Consider the following 1,977-nt stretch of genomic DNA (forward strand, 5'->3'; position numbering starts at 1 on the left):
CCTATCACCGATAGAATTGTTTCAGAATCGTTTGTTTATGTAGTCGGCACTTAATGTATATCGGCTGAATGGACGTCAGTGATTGGTTGAAATTACAGAAATACGACAACTTTAACATGGAATAACTTAGGGATTTCTTTTTTTTTAAAGAAGACTAAGAGAAAAAGATGTTTTATATGACACATTCTACCAGTGTTCCAAGTTTCAAAGTGTTTCGTTAATGAAAAATGTGGCCCCCGTTTTAAAAAAGATCCAAAATTTCTTTTTTAATGTCGAAGAAACCGATATTGATGTGTTTACGTCCCGTTACCCAGCGGTTCGGCAAAATTTCAGTTCTGAAAAGTTTTGATTTTTAAAATATGTTTTTTTTATATAAATTATGTTTAATGAAATTTTTTTTCCTATATCTTTATTGCATCAATCAACACCGCTTGAAAATTGATCCCGTAACACTGCTTGACACAGCTTGACAATAAATTCAAATAGAATTAACATCCGAGGTAATTCTGCGTGTATGATAAGTAAATCCAAATATCACTTACAAGAATTTCGATAAATTCGGAATATTGGACAACAAGAACAAGAACGGAGGAAATCCCATTTTCAGTTGATGATTACGTCACACATTACTGACGATCTTTTCTATTGTGCCAACATATTTAGATGTTAAAAAAAAGGTACAAAATAACTGTCAAACCAACATCTCTGAAAATTTATGTTAACCCAGTAATATCAAGGCAACCTTAAACAGATTAAATTCAAAGTGAATTGAAACAATAACTATAATACATGTACGCATACAAAAAGAATATTAAGAAGGAATATGTTCTAAGACAAGCCAGTTTACTATTTAAACTTATAATGTCGTCAGGGGATAACGAAAGAATATTAAATATACAGAGAAATTATACAGCACATAGAAAGTCACAGCATTTAGTTACTTAGCTATTTATATATGCTTCAGAAATTCAGAAAAACTATGCTTATTAGATGATAGGAAAAGCAATTAAGGTGTTAATTTCTATTGAAATATTAAAATGCATTTTTCTTATTTATGGGAGCATTTCAATATAAGATTGGTTTTACAATTTTATAATTTTAGTTTTGAGGTAATTATATAATACGTTTCTTGTAGACAAAGATCACATTTAAAAGTATCAGTATTGTACAATGGAGCGTAGAACATAATGGACCACTCTATATCGTAGTTAATCTTCCTCTCTTTCAGATCCAAAATACATTTACTAAGATTCGTGGAATCACATTTTCTTCTAAAGTTAAATGAAGAAGAATGGCTACGAAATCTAAATTACCAAATTGCAAATAGATTGACAGATAAATAGATGTTACAGAGAGGGAATGAGGTAGGGAAAGTAGCAAAAGATGTCTTTACAGCGATATCGCTCTCTGAATTTTTACTGAAAATGGAGTAGTATATAATTCTATGTTAATTTCATAGCTATAATTTTTATGAAATACATACATATGTACGTATGTGCATACATACATACACACACATATACGTACGTACATACATACACACATACATACATATATACATACATACATACATAGATACATACATACACATATTACGGAATCACAGAAATAAATATAATTATGCATTCTCGGTGATAATGTTGTGTTTGGTATAGCTAAAATTTCAGTAAACTGGTTAAGCCGGTTTATTTGTGTTCATGTCGTTAAGGGGAACAGATACCCCGGAGTCTTCCGAAATCGCCCAATCTTGAATTTCTCCTCTTGCCAATATTGCATATAATATTGTACCAACTACACATATAGCAGCGCATAAGGCAAACACGATCTGCCATTCTTCTTGTGTACCGTTTGGGGTTAAAGCTTTGGCAGTTAAGGGAGAAATGCTTCCCGACGTCGCTGCGATTGTATTTGCAATTCCAAATATAATACCAGCATAACTTGGAGCAATGTCATTGTTGTTGACGACAACACCACCAC

At 31.8% G+C, this 1,977-nt stretch overlaps 1 protein-coding gene across 1 annotated transcript in view; it reads right to left on the bottom strand.

Annotated features, from left to right (window-relative positions):
* Positions 1-1,675: 1,675 nt before the first annotated feature.
* Positions 1,676-1,977, bottom strand: part of LOC128250724 (uncharacterized transporter slc-17.2-like) — a 1,509-nt gene continuing 1,207 nt past the window's right edge. Inside the window, exon 2 of the mRNA XM_052976499.1 lies at positions 1,676-1,896. Coding sequence (XP_052832459.1) covers positions 1,676-1,896 — 221 coding nt within the window. The remainder of the gene's footprint in view (positions 1,897-1,977) is intronic.

Source organism: Octopus bimaculoides, chromosome 24 (assembly GCF_001194135.2).
Source record: "Octopus bimaculoides isolate UCB-OBI-ISO-001 chromosome 24, ASM119413v2, whole genome shotgun sequence".
Classification (NCBI taxonomy): Eukaryota; Metazoa; Mollusca; class Cephalopoda; order Octopoda; family Octopodidae; genus Octopus; species Octopus bimaculoides.